The 17,371-nt window shown below is 35.0% G+C and overlaps 2 protein-coding genes across 5 annotated transcripts; both read right to left on the bottom strand.

Annotated features, from left to right (window-relative positions):
* Positions 1-540: 540 nt before the first annotated feature.
* Positions 541-10,493, bottom strand: LOC128163544 (spermine oxidase-like). 3 transcript variants are annotated; one of them, XM_052827184.1, is made up of 5 exons: positions 4,829-5,089; positions 4,388-4,444; positions 4,129-4,273; positions 3,626-3,784; positions 541-2,730 (listed from the first exon to the last, which is right to left on the bottom strand). In XM_052827184.1, exons 3-5 carry the CDS (start codon positions 4,245-4,247, stop codon positions 1,596-1,598), a joined length of 1,413 nt encoding a protein of 470 aa, XP_052683144.1. In that variant the 5' UTR covers positions 4,248-4,273; positions 4,388-4,444; positions 4,829-5,089; the 3' UTR covers positions 541-1,595. The 3 variants fall into 3 exon arrangements, with proteins under 3 accessions (XP_052683144.1, XP_052683150.1, XP_052683137.1); XM_052827190.1 differs by lacking the exons at positions 4,388-4,444; positions 4,829-5,089 and adding an exon at positions 10,453-10,493; XM_052827177.1 differs by lacking the exon at positions 4,388-4,444.
* A 1,222-nt stretch (positions 10,494-11,715) lies between these two features.
* LOC128163532 (spermine oxidase-like) lies at positions 11,716-15,003 on the bottom strand. Of its 2 annotated transcripts, XM_052827166.1 has the most exons (4): positions 14,909-15,003; positions 14,517-14,657; positions 14,050-14,208; positions 11,716-13,170 (listed from the first exon to the last, which is right to left on the bottom strand). In XM_052827166.1, the coding sequence occupies exons 2-4, from the start codon at positions 14,633-14,635 to the stop codon at positions 12,036-12,038; spliced, it is 1,413 nt and encodes a 470-aa protein (XP_052683126.1). In that variant the 5' UTR covers positions 14,636-14,657; positions 14,909-15,003; the 3' UTR covers positions 11,716-12,035. The 2 variants fall into 2 exon arrangements, with proteins under 2 accessions (XP_052683126.1, XP_052683117.1); XM_052827157.1 differs by lacking the exon at positions 14,909-15,003 and having other exon boundaries at positions 14,517-14,779.
* Between the last annotated feature and the right edge of the window lie 2,368 nt (positions 15,004-17,371).

A 17,371-nucleotide genomic window follows, 5' to 3' on the forward strand; every position in this document is an offset into this window, starting at 1 on the left:
AAAAAAAGATTGTTATTGGTATTTTGAACCTATGTAAACAAAAACAGGGCACGAGCCTTGTTTACATGACAAAGAATTGCGAGCACTGTATCTTGCTTATAACCGAACAACTGCCTCTTAAATTTCATTTAATCATTAAGTCTGTATTCCTAAAGTGTTGTAAATAATAAAAACAGTAAAAAAGAATTTGACTAAAATCGTGACCATGCCCCTTTAAGCAATGGTCTATCATATGGCATATTTGAATTTTTCGATATATACAGCTTAAGCGGGTGCAAAAATGCCACCTTGGCACTGGCATAATTATCCGGCACAGTGTTATACTCAAAATCTGACATAGCATTTGACATCATCTGGCGTTGAAATATTTTTCAATTAAAAAACAAATCTGCATCCAGCTAACGTTGCATGTTGTTCCGATATTTGATGCATTTTTATAGTTTTTGAGACAGAAAAAAATATTACTTGTTCTTCTTTTGAAGAGATTTGATGGTTCTTCATTTAAAAACAGTTATAAATAATTAACACGTGATACTTGTTTTAAAATATTTATATAAAAATGGCTGATTTGTGCATGTTGACATAAAAATTGCTGGTCTATGCATTTTGACATAAAAATTTGCTGATCTGTGCGCATGCATTTTAATATCTATAAGGAAAAGTCCTGGCTCCACCGTCACCAAAATTTTCAAATCCCTCAACTCGTTCCTCAACTCAAATCCTTTAACGAAAAGTACATAAATTTGAGGTCAAACCTCAGATTTGAGGCTGAGAATTGACTTGAGGAAAGTTGGTGATGGCGGGGCCTGATTGGTGATTTCAAAACCTTCACTGTGACGCCAAAAATATATTATGGTTACATTGATATTATTGTTAAAACGGGCTTGGCCCCTGTGGGATATATGCTGATAAATATAGAAATATATAAACATATAAGAAGATGAATAATTAACATAAACTTGATCCAAGTATCAGATCAATTCAATATATATGTCAATTGCTCTTTCCCTCTTTTTTCAAAACCTATATTAGAAGCAAAAATAGTTTTTGAAGCCATATGTATGTACAAGAAAGCCATGCTGCAGTATTCTCTTTTGAAAAGTGGACAGGCATAGCCTACACCCTAGGCTATAAGCTATGCCTGTCCACTTGCCTGTCCACTTCTGTTCACAATACAAGCTTCATGTCTGCAGCTCTACGGTAAAACTCAGGTTGACAGACTTTAGAATTATCCCTTTTGCGTTTTACCATCAAATATTTAAATTATCTAGTGTCTTTGTCTGTTATAACACCACGAATCGATTTTATAACATTTCGTTAATAACTAGTTTAATATTTAATCGTACAATTACTGAAAATTATGATATATGAATATAAGTAATAAGGCATCATTCTTTGAATATTATAAGGGGATCAAATACGGTTGGGCGTGGTCAAATATCTATCATAAAGCCCTTCGGGCTTTAATGGACGTGATCAAATCTATCATAAAGCCCTTCGGGCTTTATTGGATTTGATCATCCTGACCGTATAAGATCACCTCATAATACCAAAAGAATGATTCATTTTTCCTCATTTTTTTCTTAAATAAAATATCAAGGACGAAGTTGTTTTTGGTAGAAGTTTTCAAGACGTTCAGCTTCCCTGATCCCTGACTCGCGAGCCCCATGTGTGGTCGAAAAGAAATGAGGATGGGTCGCCTCCCCGGCAAACAGAACAACGGGTGCCTCTTCAACGTACAGGGGCTCCCCTAGACAAGCAATGTCTTCGGGGGAGGACATCTGGGACAAAAAACTATAGGAACCACGGGTAAACTCATTGGTTTGCCACGCGGATCTAAGAATTTCCGTGGGCGCTGGGATCTTCGGGTCACCTCGAAACTGACGGATTAGTGTCACGCATTGGGTCATAACCTCTTGGTCGGTCAGAGTCTCTAAATGTTCGGCCGCTTTTCCATGAATCCAGCCACACAAAGTAGAGTCATTATTAAGAATTTCAATAAATCCAAATAAACTTTTATACCATTGCGAGGTTCTGCTGGCAGTGTTTCTTGTTTTCCAGGCAAATTGCATACGTCCCTCTCCGCGTTGCCAAAATGGCTCTTTCCATTTTGGAAATATTTTATTGAGAGTTCCATAACCAATGGCATCAATAGATTTGACTTTTTTTGTTGGTAGCGGGGGCTCGAACATATCAGAGTGACAAGATTTTAGAACTCCTAAAGAGCACGTGACTATTGCGTGGTTTGCTTCAAAAGTTCTTTTTCCAGAGGGAGTTTGGCAAGAGACGGTAACAGTTTTAGTGTTAAGGTAACTTATCTTTTCAACTTTTGTATTGAAACGAAGCGTATTTGGTGGCAAGTCTTGTGCTATAACATCTATGATACTACGGAAACCTTTTGGTAATATGACATTCTTGCCATCTATCTCCCGGTAACAACCTATATATTTCAGGGACACCTTTTCGAGATCTTCTGCGGAATACAATGATAGATAATTCAGCATACAGTTCAACAGAGCTCGGATGTCACTCTGTTGGTCAGGGGCAAATTGTCCAAGCCTCTCTTGTAAACGATCTTCCATATACCTCCCTACGTCAGCGGAGGGATCCGTGTTCTCTGACACAATGTCTTCCAGCTCTTTTTCCACTTCATGGAAGATCTTCCAGACCCTGTCAGTCAGAGATTGGTCTATCCTCCTGCCATCTTCGGTGTATACACATCCTCCCATTCTGGCAGTGAAAAAAGTTATTAGAATTATTTGTTAATTATACCGATACATGTAAAAAGAACTTTGTATTCATAATCAAAAACCGTGTCATTTTAAAACATGTTTAATAAAAAAAAACAACTAGTAAGCACTTTTATTTTGAACGTCCAGGAGCAAGTCTGCTGTCTAACATAACTTGTTTTTAGTATTTATTATTATTCTTTACTTAATTATTAATTAAATACCAAATTCATTATACAACCCGATCATCCACTTTTCTATCGCTTTTTTTAACTTATGCTTATTGAAACTTGTATAATACTATGCTGTATTATAATATCATGTATAATTAGACCCTTGATATTGCGATTTAACGCAAATTACACAATTTTGTACCTCATGTACCGTTGTACTTGTATATAAATGGTTTGAGCAAATAAACGAAGTGAAATCAAAGCAGCAAAAAATTGTTAACATGCATGGGCGAGGGAAGGTAAAATAATCCTATCAGTTACATGTAACATGTGTCTTGAAAATTTATAATCTTAAAAACATGATAATATAATTGATCGGAAAGCAGCATTCTGTGTACAAATCCCAAATACATGTATGTTTAATGCATCATCGATGCACTTAGTGAAAAGTGGTAGAAATAATGCACTTTCATACATTTTCTGCTCGATTTGTCCGATAACAATTGAAGTGGAGAGATGAATGTACAAATCAGACAAAGAAAATGCAGGGAAGCGCAATTGTTGTTGGTTTAGATAATATATATTAATTAACGTTCACTAACACGATTTTTTAGACTCGCATATCGTCTGCACTGAACGCATGTTGTTACCTGTACCTAAGCCGTTTATATATCATTTACTAACAGATTTAAATATTATTCTGTATACTTCTATATACCACACCTGTCTAGTAAGACGAATGGACTGAGTAAGTTGTGCTCTGTTGCTAAGCTATACACTGCGTTTCCATGGGTTCCATGAATAAAATTAGCGCCGAGTTCGATCAAAGCGGACCTGCCATTGTGGTCACCAATATCATACGTGTGTACCCGTCCACCAAGTCTGACAAAAACACAACTTTGGTAATAGGCAGCAATTTCATCAATCAAATCAATATTAACATTACGGTACTTTTTTAAAAAATATTACAGTATTTATGCAATAACGTTATTAACTCGATCAAACTCTACTCGTTGTATCATTACAAGCAAAACAATCTAAAGCATGAATAGATTGTATCAAAATAATAATAGGAGAGAAATAATACTCTACTTATATTGCATTATGACCATCAAAGAAATATAAAACATAAATCGATTGCATAGAATTGACAATCAGAGAGAGAGAGAGAGAGAGAGGGAGAGAGAGAGAGAGAGAGAGAGAGAGAGAGAAAGAGAGAGAGAGACCTATCACTGGCTTCCAGAATCTGAACGTCGGTGAACCCGGCGTTGAAGAGATGCTGTGCCGCTGAGAGACCGGCCATCCCCGCCCCAACAACAATTACACTGGCTCTGATGGAGGACATAGTATTTATAGTGGCTCTCCTATATCCTAGAAACAGAATTATCAAGAGAGAAATATACAAGATATGTTGTCGATACAAGTCTAATGCAAAGGTACGTTCAAGACTGTACAGTGACCAAGCATGTGACCGCAAGATACTACCTATGACGCTTATCTTGTTAGTGCTGAATCGTATCGGTCTCGGTATTGAACGCACCCCTGGAAATATATATGAAACATGCACCCAAATATATACACACCTTTATATATTTACATTTTCCAGTGTCTTTGCCTGTGATAACACTACGTATCGATTTTGTACTATAAAACCCATAATACAAATGACGCCAAATTGAGGCGCCAGCTTGGTTTGTTTATTTACATTTTTATATTTAATCGTACGATGGCTTAAAATTATATAAAAATAAGTAATAAGGAATCATTCTTTGAATATTATGAGGTGATAATTTCGGTCGGGGCGTGATCAAATCTATCATAAAGCCCTTCGGGCTTTATTGGATTTGATCACGCCCCGACCGAAATTATCACCTCATAATACTCAAAGAATGATTCCTTATTCCTTATATATGTACATATACTTACATGTAAAACGGTCCAACAACGCAGGCTACAACACTGTTTTGTTGTTACATAATAAAAATACGGCAAGCATATGGTGCTCCAACAGGGCCTTTTTTCTTAAGTAAAGACAATAATGCACGGTAGCTTTTACGGAGACACTTGCAACTTCATTGCTAATATAAGGTTGTTAGAGTGCAAAAAATGCAAAGGCGATCATAAGAGCGAAATGAGTTATCGCTTTTTCATTCGAGATGCTAGTGTGTAAATTTGCGAAAGTGAAAGTGCGGAGTTGAAAATGCAAATAAGCGGAAGTGAAGTGTGAATAAGCAAAAGTGTAAGAATTGTTTGCTCTATCGCTCTTTTTATTTCCTCAACATTTTGCCTGCATTGTACTCACGCGACATTTGACGTTGTAGATTAAAAAGTTGTGAACACAGTACTTGTTGTATTTATTCAGCAGCTGCTCTGGACTTGTATGTTCAGAAGACAGAGCGTCTTTTGTTATCAAAGAAAAAAGTCATTCATCACAAATCAATTCCCATAACGAGGTTATCAAACTGTCAACTGCAAGCTATGCACTTGCCAACACCTCACAGTTGTAATACTGCCACACGCTTAGAATCATTTTAACAAGAGCTTGGACTTTGGGTAGTTGTGTTAACCAGCAATGCGACGTACATGTATGCCTATCTATTTTATTGCTGGCCATTCAGTCATGGCTCTTTGAAATCAACAAGATTTGTCTGGTTTTGAGCTTAGACTACCCAGTCTGTGTATATTTCATTTGCGACCAGCATCATATTTAACTTGTTTTGACGCAAGAAAAAGGTATATAGTTACGTTCTACCGAAAGTCCAAGGTCTTGTTGAAATGGCCTGTGGACACTTCCAGACCTCACTGGACCGCTTACATCAACAACTCTCGGAAGACTTGAATATCGGAGATAGATGTACCAGCTGCAAGCCTTGAAACTTCCTTCCACATATCATCGACAGAGCAACTCAGCAACAGTTGACAAAGTTTTGTGGGGTGTTGCTGTGCCTCCACTTGAATCACTGGCAGAGCAACTGTGCAACAGTTTACAAAGTTCGGTTAAAGAGTTTTTGCAAGGTGCTGCTGTGTTCTGTAAAGATGGCCTATGTAAGGATATCGGCTGCTAATACCATCAAACAGAAGTACAACAGACGGCGAGCGTCCGCGCCTGTGACAGCCCATCATACGGTGGTCAAGGTACGTCATCAGATGCACAAAGCAGAGGGGCTCGGTAGTCTGATAATGGAGTTCTTAACTATTTGTTCCCAAAGACAAAATTGAATAAAATTAGTAATCTTATGTGTATTTCTTTGTATTGCAATTAAAAAAAACATTCACTGAAAACCCCTGCTTCAATCCTGTTTCAAAGCGTATTCAATGTACAATTTTTAATTTAGTAATACATTGAATACACTTTTTTGACATGCATTGAAAGGGTGGTTTTTAGTGAATTATTTATATTGTTATACACGGAAATACACACAAGATTACCAATTTTAATCAAAAGGTCTTCGGGAACAGATAATAAAGAGCTCCACTACCCGACTATCGAGCCCATGCATGTGGCACAAAGTGCATCACATTTACATGTAACTGTTATTTCAATTCGTTTTCCAGTTGTCTTATTTTAGTTTTTGTTTCGTGTTTCTTCGCTTTTTTTACCCAATTCCTTCATTATTTGCCAGATTAATAAGGAAGAGATAATTTCTCCAACTGGCTTAGTTTTGCATCAGTCTAATAATAGCTTCATTTCATTCATTGTTTGAATTAAACCTAATATACAATATTAACGTTAAAAATGTGATTACATTGCAGTTATGTGAAGGTTTGGTAAGGGGGGGTTGGAGGTGGATAAAAAATATCACTTATCAATCATTAAAAAGGAATAAAAAATATTGTTCAGTAAATGAAAATTATTGCAGAGAAATCTGCACCAACAATTAAACATTAATATTATGATTATAGTCCAAGTTCTTCATTTTACAAAATTACATCGACATCAAAAAAGAATTGCACCGGAAACACAATTAACACATCCGTAAAACAAATCAATACAAAAAAAAAATTAAAATATTCGAATTCCATTATCTAATGAAATAAAAAAAAATTGCAAACGGGGAAACTGATTTGGAATGATATTACTGACCTGCTCGCCATCAACAGATATTCAATTAAGAACCACTATTTATAGAACAAGGAAAAACGTTTACAATAGACAAAAGCATTTTAATTTGAAAATGCAATTGAAAAAAACACAACTAATGCGGAAAAATTAATAATTTACTCGATTTCCCTAGGTTTTGTTGCCCAAAATAGAAGTATAGATAAAAAAAAAATAGATTGAGCCAAAGGTGTCAGTGAATAAACGTCTTCGTAGAATAAAAGACTCTCTTTAATACAATAAAAATAGGACAGACAGACGAAAGAGACGTATGAATGTGATAAAACGTGAGTATGTTTCATCACAGCAAGGATTTCAAATCGAACGTTCCTGGTGGAAAACATACAAAAGAATGAGAGTGAAAGAGGATTGGTGCTTGCCACCAGTTCTATATCATATTTTTTGTCTTGAAATATCTTCTTTCTTTTTTTGGCTTGAAATTTTATCCTTATGGTTTTTATTTATCTTAAATGTACGTGAATAAGTGCACTTAAAATAAGGTGTTGTCTCCCTCATTAACTAATTGGTGTAATAATAAATAATGAGATCATCTGTAACCATGGCACAATTATTTATATTTTTTTTTTCATGAATGATATATTATAAATAGTGCCTGTTTGGGAGGGCAACAGTTGAAATTGACACCCCGAGAAAATCGCGAAGCGGAAGTTGACAATGGTTTTCGAGACACACAGATTTCCGTATTTAACATATTTAACATGAATGTATAATAACATTAACTAGTCAGTAAGGAAAACAGTTAGTTATTTAACGTAATTCATTGTAGTTTGCACCTTACGTGATCGTGCACTTTTGCACGATGTGATCCATGAATGTTTAATTTTAACTATATCGTGCTCTTTGCACGATGCGATCTACATGTATGACTGGCGTACAAATCCCATTACTAGTATGTAACACAGCACTCCGCATCTAAATTGTACGCTAAACTCAAATGCACTCTAAAGCTGCGATGCGCACATATAAAGTGTAATATAAAATATATTACATCTTTTGCAAATTAACTTATATATTCTAATGTCCATGTTATCATAATAACCAATAACCCAATGGAATGGCTAGTGCAGACAAAAACAAATAAACTGCGGGACATTTTATGGTGCGACTGGTTGCACGTTTTAATTAAGCTACCAGCAAGCATCACAGAGTATACCTATAGATATATTTCTGCTTTTTACTATCCTCTGTCAATAATTCATGAGAGTAAAACTCCTTTTATTACAAAAACCTGCAGTGTGTAGGCCTAGTTTTCACAGTATATGAACTTCACAATAGAGATCATCAGATAACTTTGTTCAATCAATATATCGTGCACTGAACACAAAATAAAGGCCACATTTTTTGTAAGCTCTAGAGTAGCTGCGAAACCAATGTGGAGTATTTTGAATTAAATATGCACACATGCTTTTTTATTACCGTTGAATTTATGTGCATATCCATCACTGATTTCTTTTTTAAAACACGGAAGTAGATTCATGTACCTATTGCAAAACTGCAGTTATAAAAATTGATTATGCAGATATATCAATATTCATATACATGTAGTTGAGTTTAAAAGGCCAAATTATGATGTGAACAATAGTTCGTGGCCATGCTATTTAAGGATAAATGATGTCATTAGTACGTATTATACGAGATTTTAGAGAATGATACATGCATTTTATTACATAATAGTAGCCAAATGCTTTACTCTTTTAAATAACCTTCCAAATTGAGAGAGACAAATTCAAGTGCAGTTCGACAGTGACCTTTAGCATGGTAACTTTATAAAGTATTAAGTTTGTGTTAAAAATTTCACTTTACTTGTGTGGACTTGCATGTAACTGCACGTTTGGGATAAAATACTGTAAACGTACTCTATTTAACAAACAAAATATTTAGCAAAACTTTTTTTTCGTCAATTAGATTTAGTTTAACAGCTCGTTTAGGTTTAACTACACGACATTTAGCAATGAATTAGATATAGCGAAAGCTGCTGTCCACTAAAACGCCCCCCCCCCCAAAAAAAAAACAAACAAAACAAAACAACAACAACAACAACAACACGAACAGCCAATATTTTTTTTATCATAAATATGCATTCACAATGCAAAAAATATATCAGTTAGAATCTTTTTTCTCTTTAAGTCTGACGTTTAATGATTGATAACAGATTACGAGTCAGAACAAGAGGCCCAGGGTCCACATCTCTCACTTGAGCAACAATAGCCAGAACTCTGATTGAATGATTGATCATAATAGTATCAAATTCAAAATATCTTAAATATTAGCAATGTGGCCCCTCGGCCTCTTGTTTCTTTTAAAATCATGTTTTTTCAAGTTAAGCTCCTGCACATGCTTGAACTCTATTTATTGGAATTTAAGTAAATGAACTTTGTTTTGCTCTTGTTTCAGAGTCCTTTGACACTGCTGATTCACTTAAAGTGCTGGTTGGAGAAAATCATTTCAGAAATAAACAGCAAGTTAAAAAGTTCACCAGGATAAGAACTTGGTTGGTATTAATTGTGATCAACTAAATTTAGGCTTTACAGGATTGAATAACATGACCAACCAAGTTCATATCCCAGTAAACTTTTTAACATTGCATGCTGTTTATTACTTATATTTACATTGGAGAACAGCAAATTGTTAAGAATTTTTAACATAACTTGTTTTTTATGTTTACAATAATGCAACCACCAAACGATAAGTGCAGTAATCAATTTGACGTCATGTATATCTTGCATTGCATAAACTCAGGTTTCATTGATGATACAAAATTCATTTTGGAATGGAATTTGTCAATCAAATTAATATATTCAAGTTGAATGTAAGTCAAATGCATTGATGATACAATTAAAATTGTCCAAATTGCTTACTTTCAATACCTGGATTGAATTTTATCAACATACTCCCAATCCTACCAAAGGCCCAAAGGCTTTGAAAGAATACCAAGTACTCATGTCAAACACGTCAGAGTTTAGAAAATCTTTCACAATGCACCATAGTTTCAAAGAAGTGAAACACGGTGGATTAATCATTTATTCCATTTATTTTGCGGTAATACTAAGAGTGCATTCATGTTTTGTTTTTGTTTTAAACAAACAATTGAAAATTGAAAATACATGAATATGTATGCCTGTGTTCAAAAACCAGAATATTAAACTACCATAGAAGGAACCCTAGCTTAAAAAAAATCTAGAGTATGAGGGGCTTATTTAAAAAATATACTGGCAATTGACAATATGGAGCTGAATTTATAGTAAGTTACCTTCTTCAATATGAAAAGGAAATCGCTGAGGTAATTCGATTTAACAGTTTAAATCATGGGAATGACAAATCTACATATTCTAATCGCTATATTTATTTATACATATTGTGATGAAACAAATAGGTATATACAACACTAGCAATGTTCAAATCAAACATTGAATATATAAACAATACTTACAACAAATTAGAGAAAAACGTACGAATAACGCGACAATCCAAGCCGAATCGGAATACCTCTGTAATTATTAATAACAGCAAATGTGTTTCTCGTTTCGGCCTTGGTAAATTTCGCTCCGATGTTGTTTCAACCGCAATCCAATTTCTTGGTTTATCTAATATTCCCTAATACTGTGTTGAACGATTCGATTATTATTTTTTTTATAAAGCTGACACTTGAAATTAAATGTATATCATCAGAGGGGATTAATTTTGGTACTGTTTTAATTTTCACGAGGATTTCTTCGATTCAAGGTCAAACAGGTATAGAGATATAGTCAATCTTCCTGAATTAATTGATTTTTTTTCTTGTGATAATTTATAATCAAATATCAAATTGCTTAGATATATTTTTTGAAAATTTATCAACAACCAAAGAAATTATAGATGAACTATATATATAGAGAGTCGTCCTTATAAACTGTTGATTTTGGACGATATATTCAAAATCTGACATAGCACGTACTTAATTGACATCATCTGGCGTTGAAATTTTTTTCAAGTAAAAAAAAAATCTGCATCTAGCTAACGTTGCATGTTGCTCCGATATTTGATTCATTTTATAGTTTTTGAGACAGAAAAAAGTATTACTGGTTCTTCTTTTGAAGAGTTTTGATGGTTCTTCATTAAAAACAGTTATAAATAACACGTTATACTTGTTTTAAAATATTTATATACAAATGTCCGATTTGTGCATGTTGACATAAAAATTGCTGGTCTGTGCATTTTGACATAAAAATTTGCTGATCTGTGCGCATGCATTTTAATATCTAATATAAAGAAAAGTCCTGATTGATGATTTCAAAACCTTTACTGTGACGCCAAAAATATAGGCTATATGCTGATATAAATATAGAAATATATTTATAAAAAGATGAATAATTTACATGCACTTGTACCAAGTATCAGATCAATCAATATATACACATGTACATGTATGTCAATTTTACTTTCCCTCTTTTTTAAAACCTACATTAGAAGCAAAAATAGTTTTTGAAGCCATATGTATATGTACAAGAAAGCCATGCTGCAGTATTCTCTTTTGAGAAGTGGACATGCATAGCCTACACCCTAGGCTATAGGCTATGCCTGTCCACTTCTCTCAAGAGAATACAAGCTGCAGGTCTGCAGCTCTACGGTAAAACTCAGGTTGACAGACTTTAGAATTATCCCTTTTGTGTTTTACCATCAAATATTTAAATGATCTAGTGTCTTTGTCTGTCTTTGTCTGTTATAACACCACGAATCGATTTTATAACATTTCGTTAATAACTTGTTTAATATTAAATCGTACAATTACTGAAAATTATAATATATAAATATAAGTAATAAGGAATCATTCTTTGATATTATGAGGGGATCAAATACGGTTGGATGTATCAAAAATCTATCATGAGGCCCCCGGGCTTTATTGGACGTGATCAAATCTATCATAAAGCCCTTCGGGCTTTACTGGATTTGATCATACCGACCGTATAATATCACCTCATAATACCAATTGCAAAAGAATGATTCATTTTTCCTCATTTTTTCTTAAATAAAATATCAATGACGAAGTTGTTTTTGGTAGAAGTTTTCAAGACGTTCAGCTTCCCTGATCCCTGACTCACGAGCCCCATGTGTGGTCGAAAAGAAATGAGGATGGGTCGCCTCCCCGGCAAACAGAACAACGGGTGCCTCTTCCACGTACAGGGGCTCCCCTAGACAAGCAATGTCTTCGGGGGAGGACATCTGGGACAAAAAACTATAGGAACCACGGGTAAACTCATTGGTTTGCCACGCGGATCTAAGAATTTCCGTGGGCGCTGGGATCTTCGGGTCACCTCGAAACTGACGGATTAGTGTCACGCATTGGGTCATAACCTCTTGGTCGGTCAGAGTCTCTAAATGTTCGGCCGCTTTTCCGTGAATCCAGCCACACAAAGTGCAGTCGTTATTAAGAATTTCATCAAATCCAAATAAACTTTTATACCATTGCGAGGTTCTGCTGGTAGTGTTTCTTGTTTTCCAGGCAAATTTCATACGCCCCTCTCCGCGTTGCCAAAATGGCTCTTTCCATTTTAGAAATATCTTATTGACAGTTCCATAACCAATGGCGTCAATAGATTTGACTTTTTTTGTTGGAAGCGGGGGCTCGAACATCTCCGAGTGACAAGATTTTAGAACTCCTAAAGAGCACGTGACTACTGCGTGGTTTGCTTCAAAAGTTCTTTTTCCAGAGGGAGTTTGGCAAGTGATTGTAACAGTTTTAGTGTTATGGTAACTTATTTTATCAACCTTCGTATTGAAACGAAGCGTATTTGGTGGCAAGTCTTGTGCTATAACATCTATGATACTACGGAAACCGTTTGGTAATATAACATTCTTGCCATCTAGCTCCCGGTAACAACCTATATATTTCAGGGACACCTTTTCGATATCTTCTCCGGTATGAAATGATAGATAATTCAGCATACAGTTCAACAGAGCTCGGGTGTCACTCTTTTGGTCAGGGGCAAATTCTCCAAGCCTCTCTTGTAAACGATCTTCCATATATCTCCCTACGTCAGCGGAGGGATCCGTGTTCTCTGACACAATGTCTTCCAGCTCTTTCTCCACTTCACGGAAGATCTTCCAGACCCTGTCAGTCAGAGATTGGTCTATCCTCCTGCCATCTTCGGTGTATACACATCCTCCCATTCTGCCAGTGAAAAGTTATTCGAATGATTTGTTAATTATACTGATACATGTATAACTTTGTATTCATAATAAAAAACCGTGTCATTCTAAAACATGTTTAATTAAAAAAAAACAAAAAACTAGTAAGCACTTTTATTTTGAACGTCCAGGAGCAAGTCTGCTGTCCAACCTAACTTGTTTTAGTATTTATTACTGTTCTTTACTTAATTATTAATTAAATACCAAATTCATTATACAACCCGATCATCCATTTTTATATCGCCTTTCTATAACTTATGCTTATTGAAACTTGTATATTACTATGTTGTATTATAATATCATGTATAATTAGACCCTTGATATTGCGATTTAACGCAAATTACCCAATTTTGTACCTCATGTACCGTTGTATATAAATGGTTTGAGCAAATAAACGAAGTAAAATCAAAGCAGCAAAAAATTGTTAACGGAAGGTAAAATAATCCTATCAGTTACATGTAACATGTGTCTTGAAAATTTATATTCTTAAAAACATGATTATATAATTGATCGGAAAGCAGCATTCTGTGTACAAATCCCAAATACATGTATGTTTAATGCATCATCGATGCACTTAGTGAAAAGTGGTAGAAATAATGCACTCTTAAGCATTTTCTGCTCGATGTGCCCGATAACAATTGAAGTGGAGAGATAAATGTACAAATAAGACAAAGAAAATGCAGGGAGGCGCAATCTGTTGTTCGTTTAGATAATAGATATTAACGTACATTTCATGACACGATTGTTTAGCCTCACATATCGTCTGCACTGAACGCATGTTGTTACTTGTATCACTAAGCCGTTTATATCATTTACTAACAGATTGAAATTTTATTCTGTATACTCCTTTTATATACCACACCTGTCTAGTAAGACGAAAGGATCGAGTAAGTTGTGCTCTGTTGCTAAGCTATACACTGCGTTTCCATTGGTTCCGTGGATAAAATTAGCGCCGAGTTCGATCAGAGCGGACCTGCCCTTGTGGTCACCAATATCATACGTGTGTACCCGTCCACCAAGTCTAACAAAAACACAGACTTGGTAATAGATAACAATTTCATCAATCAAATCAATATTCACATTATAGAACTTTTTAAAAATATTACAGAATTTATATAATAACGTTATTAACTCGATCAACGTTGCATCATTACAAGCAAAACAATCTAAAACATGAATAGACTGTATCAAAATAATACTAGGAGAGAAATAATTAATACTCTACTTATATTGCATCATGACCATCACAGCAATATAAAACATAATTCGATTGCATAGAATTGATAATTAGAGAGAGAGAGAGAGAGAGAGAGAGAGAGAGAGAGAGACCTATTACTGGCTTCCAGAATCTGAACGTCGGTGAACCCGGCGTTGAAGAGATGCTGTGCCGCTGAGAGACCGGCCATGCCCGCCCCAACAACAATTACACTGGCTCTGATGGAGGACATAGTATAGTGGCTTTCCTATATCCTAAACAGAATTATCAAGAGAGAAATATACAAGTTATGTTGTCGATACAAATCAAATGCAAAGGTACGTTCAAGACTGTACAGTGACCAAGCATGTGACCGCAAGATACTACCTATGACGCTTATCTTGCTAGTGCTGAATCGTATCGGTCTCGTTATTGAACGCACCCTTGGAAATAATTGAGACTTATTATGAGGCATGCACCCATATGCATAAATATATACACCCTTATATGTGTACCATATACTTACATGTAAAACGGTCCAACTACGCAGGCTACAACACTGTTTTGTTGTTACATAATAAATACGGCAAACATATGGTGCTCCAACAGGGCCTCTTTTCTAATGTACTGTTGTTTTTACGGAGACACTTGCAACTTCATTGCTAATTAAAAGGTTGTTAGAGTGCAAAAAATGCAAAGGCGATCATAAGAGCGAAATGAGTTATCGCTTTTTCATTCGAGATGCTAGTGTGTAAATTTGCGAAAGTGAAAGTGTGAATTAGCGGAAGTGAAGTGTAAATAAGCAGAAGTGTAAGAATGGTTTGCTCTATCGCTCTTTTTATTTCCTCAACATTTTGCCTGCATTGTACTCACGCGACATTTGACGTTGTGGATTAAAAATAAACACACGGAGGGATCGAGATGTTGTTCTTTTTTAAGTTTAAATGTGAACAAAAGGCGATTCTTTTCAGTTCCTTCAAGAGCCTGATAATTTCCTTTGTACATTGAAAATTCACTAGTTGATTTAAAAGACATTGAATACAGCTCGAGGACTGTATATACGGTCTTTCTACTGTATGTACTGTATGTTTTAGGTACTTACGTATACCCCCTTTGAATAATATTTAGAGTTATGAACGAAGTCGATTTTTCCCAACACCCGGCACCAATAAATAATATGGTGAAAATGGAAGACTCAGTGAGGCTTTGTCATCAGCACTAAGAACATATGTTTTAAAGATATCGACTTATGGCCGAATATCTGTGTCTTACGTCCTATCTGGAGATACTTGTGATAGCTGTTTTGTATACAAGCTGTTCTCAGCTTATAAATAGACGTTACATGTATGCGCTGAGAAAGTTAAAATGCTTTAAAACCTGCCCATGCATGCGTTAGCAATAAGTTACTACATGTACATCTAGAACATGTGTACCTGTGTATCCTTTATGTGCATGGCACAAAGCCTGTCTATAGTGTCCTTATAACGGCTTCTCTTTGATTTTTGATAAACAATAAAGCGTGCACGTTTGCAGCAGTCATCGTTGGTTTGTGGGTTTCGTTTTTTTTTTTTATAAATTTAAAATTTCATGAACAATTTAAGCTATAATTAAGGTGGAATAACACATCATCACAAAATGGCTGACCGCTAATCGAAACGAAATTTCGTTTTATCAAAAGTTTCCTGTTAATTTGAGTGACTTTTTCCAGGTGTGTTATTCCACCTTAACACGACTTGTATAAAATCGTGTTAGTGCGACTTCAGTGAACAATGTTTTTGTAAATAAGGTAAGATTTGTGAACACAAGAGCTGTTATATTTATTCAGCAGCTGCTCCGGACTTGTATGTTCAGAAGACAGAGCATCTTTTGTTATCAAAGAAAAAAAATCATGCAACACAAATCAATTCCCATAACGAGGTTATCAAACTGTCAACTGCAAGCTATGCACTTGTCAACACCTCACAGTTGTAATACTGCCACACGTTTAGAACCATTTTAACAAGAGCTTGGACTTTGGGTAGTTGTGTCAACCAGCAATGTGATGTACATGTATGCCTATGATATCTATGCTGGCCATTCAGTCATGGCTTTTTGAAATCAACAAGATTTGTCTGGTTTTTGAGCTTAGACTGCCCAGTCTATGTATATTTGATTTGCAACCAGCATCAGGCCAAAAAAAAATATGTGTGTTTCCGGTTTCCCGACCGACCCTATTTTTTTATGCGCCGACCCTAACACTTTTTATTCCAAATTCAGATTACCAACCGTAATTGGTTTAAACAATAGAGTCTTAACAAATCACAGTTTAAAAAACGCTTGTAACAATTCAATAGAAAACACCACTTATCAAAGCGTTTTAAAGATTTCTAAGTGCAGATGGACAGTATGGATGAAAGTTATCCTTGGTTATTTTAACTAAATTATCAATGCAATAAATAGTTTCATAGGGCAGTGATGTGTTAAAAATTAATATAAAGATGTACAAGAAAAAAGCAGAGGCAAAGTTTTTTTTTTTTTATTTCTGGTTGTGGAGACTGCAGACATCGTAAGTCTTTGAATAGGCCCAGCAACCATTCACATTATAAATATGATTTTAAAATGCTGCAGTTCAATTGCAAATGGAATTTTTAAAATTAGTCTTAAACCATTAACTATGTATTCATTTTTTTGTTGAAATTATTGAAAAGATTTAATTCTAAGGCTCTCGTCTGATCAACCAGAATTTTCTCTGTTTCTGAATTCAACACTTACAGTTACGATATTAATATTTACTGTTATGTCAGTTGACCAGGAAAATAGAACTAATAACCAGTATATGATATATTTGTGGTAATGAGTATTATACTCTGTTGATTTATATAGTGGCTGTCATATTTATATTTTCTATTGACATGAAAATAAAATCTTTGTATACATTCCAAATAAACTTTAGATTTAAGAAAGCTTTAATTCTGTAACAGTTGTCACTATCCACGATTGCTCCACCTGT

The sequence above is a fragment of the Crassostrea angulata genome, chromosome 1 (assembly GCF_025612915.1).
Source record: "Crassostrea angulata isolate pt1a10 chromosome 1, ASM2561291v2, whole genome shotgun sequence".
NCBI lineage: Eukaryota > Metazoa > Mollusca > Bivalvia > Ostreida > Ostreidae > Magallana > Magallana angulata.

Coding starts and splice junctions, on each gene's coding strand:
- LOC128163544 (XM_052827190.1), bottom strand. CDS start 4,247: ATGTCCTCCATCAGAGCCAGTGTAATTGTTGTTGGGGCGGGGATGGCC. Junction 3,785..4,128: donor ATTCTGGAAGCCAGTGATAG/GTCTCTCTCTCT, acceptor TGTTTTTGTCAG/ACTTGGTGGACGGGTACACA. Junction 2,731..3,625: donor CCATTCGTCTTACTAGACAG/GTGTGGTATATA, acceptor TTTCACTGCCAG/AATGGGAGGATGTGTATACA.
- LOC128163532 (XM_052827166.1), bottom strand. CDS start 14,635: ATGTCCTCCATCAGAGCCAGTGTAATTGTTGTTGGGGCGGGCATGGCC. Junction 14,209..14,516: donor ATTCTGGAAGCCAGTAATAG/GTCTCTCTCTCT, acceptor TGTTTTTGTTAG/ACTTGGTGGACGGGTACACA. Junction 13,171..14,049: donor CCTTTCGTCTTACTAGACAG/GTGTGGTATATA, acceptor TTTCACTGGCAG/AATGGGAGGATGTGTATACA.